The sequence below is a fragment of the Hesperophylax consimilis genome, unplaced genomic scaffold (assembly GCF_061612785.1).
Source record: "Hesperophylax consimilis isolate HC1 unplaced genomic scaffold, BYU_Hcon_1.0 scaffold_377, whole genome shotgun sequence".
Lineage (NCBI taxonomy): Eukaryota > Metazoa > Arthropoda > Insecta > Trichoptera > Limnephilidae > Hesperophylax > Hesperophylax consimilis.
The window spans coordinates 1-1,067 of record NW_028301525.1 but is presented as its reverse complement, the minus strand read 5'-3'; the positions used below and the strand labels follow the sequence as shown (position 1 = coordinate 1,067).

The 1,067-nt window shown below is 42.7% G+C and overlaps 1 protein-coding gene across 1 annotated transcript; it reads left to right on the top strand.

Moving 5' to 3' along the window:
• The first annotated feature begins 428 nt into the window (after nucleotides 1-428).
• On the top strand, nucleotides 429-1,025 carry Mesh1 (Metazoan SpoT homolog-1). The gene has a single exon (XM_089650636.1). The coding sequence runs from the start codon at nucleotides 429-431 to the stop codon at nucleotides 1,023-1,025; it is 597 nt and encodes a 198-aa protein (XP_089506762.1).
• The last annotated feature ends 42 nt before the right edge of the window (nucleotides 1,026-1,067 follow it).

Below are 1,067 nucleotides of genomic sequence, written 5' to 3'. Positions count from 1 at the left end.
CATGCCACCGAGTAATCCGCAGCGACGGAGGACTTGGTGGTTACAATCGTGGTGGTGAGGCTAAAAAGCGTGCTATATTACAAAGCGAAGGTTATAATTTTCAACATTAATTATGTCTAGTGATACCAGGTTACAGAGTTTACAGCGAGAGTTAGATGACTTGATTAAAACCCAAACTCGTTCCAGAGACGAAATCACACGTCTCCAAAAGGCAATGGATGCTAAAATAGAAGCAGTCCGAAGGGAGTACGGCTCAGATATCCAGAATTACGAACGTAAATACAAATCTGCCAGTGAACGACTGCCAAGCATCACGCGCGAAATTGAAAATCGCCAAAGAGAATTGGAGCGCGAGCGAGAAAGGTCAGCTGCAAATGACAACAGAGATCCGCAACAGAAAAAATCTAGTTGGCTATAACATAACTACTATGTACTCCTTTCGTATCGAGCAAGCAATTAGGGCTGCTGCAGTATTGCATCACGATCAGACTCGTAAAGGCTCGATGCCATATCCGTATGTCACCCATCTCTACTCGGTAGCATTCTCACTTACTGCCTACACTCAAGACGAAGACGTTATTATTGCCGCCTTGCTCCACGACACACTCGAAGACACTGACTACACGCTCGCTGAACTCACTGAAGATTTCGGCGGTACCGTGGCGACTATTGTAGACGCCTTAACAGAAAAGAAGGAGGTTGAGGGTACAAAAATCTCTTGGGCAGAGCGCAAAAAAAGCTACGCTAAACAACTCAAAAATGGACCAGTAGAAGCCATTATGATTGCTGCTGCTGATAAAATTCACAATTTCCGCACTTCAGTTGAAGAATACTACGACGACCACAACAGATTTCTCACTGATTTCGGCAAAAACCTCGACGAACGAATTGAGGTCTACCAAACAATTGCTAACGTGATTAATAACAGACTAAACGGACCATTACTTTCAGAATTTAATCACGTGTTCGAAGAATACAAACTTTTCATCTATGACATCAAAAAAGCCCAAGAGTTCAAGTTTTAAATACACCAAAACCAATGAGCTTCCGAAACTAAAATCTTTACA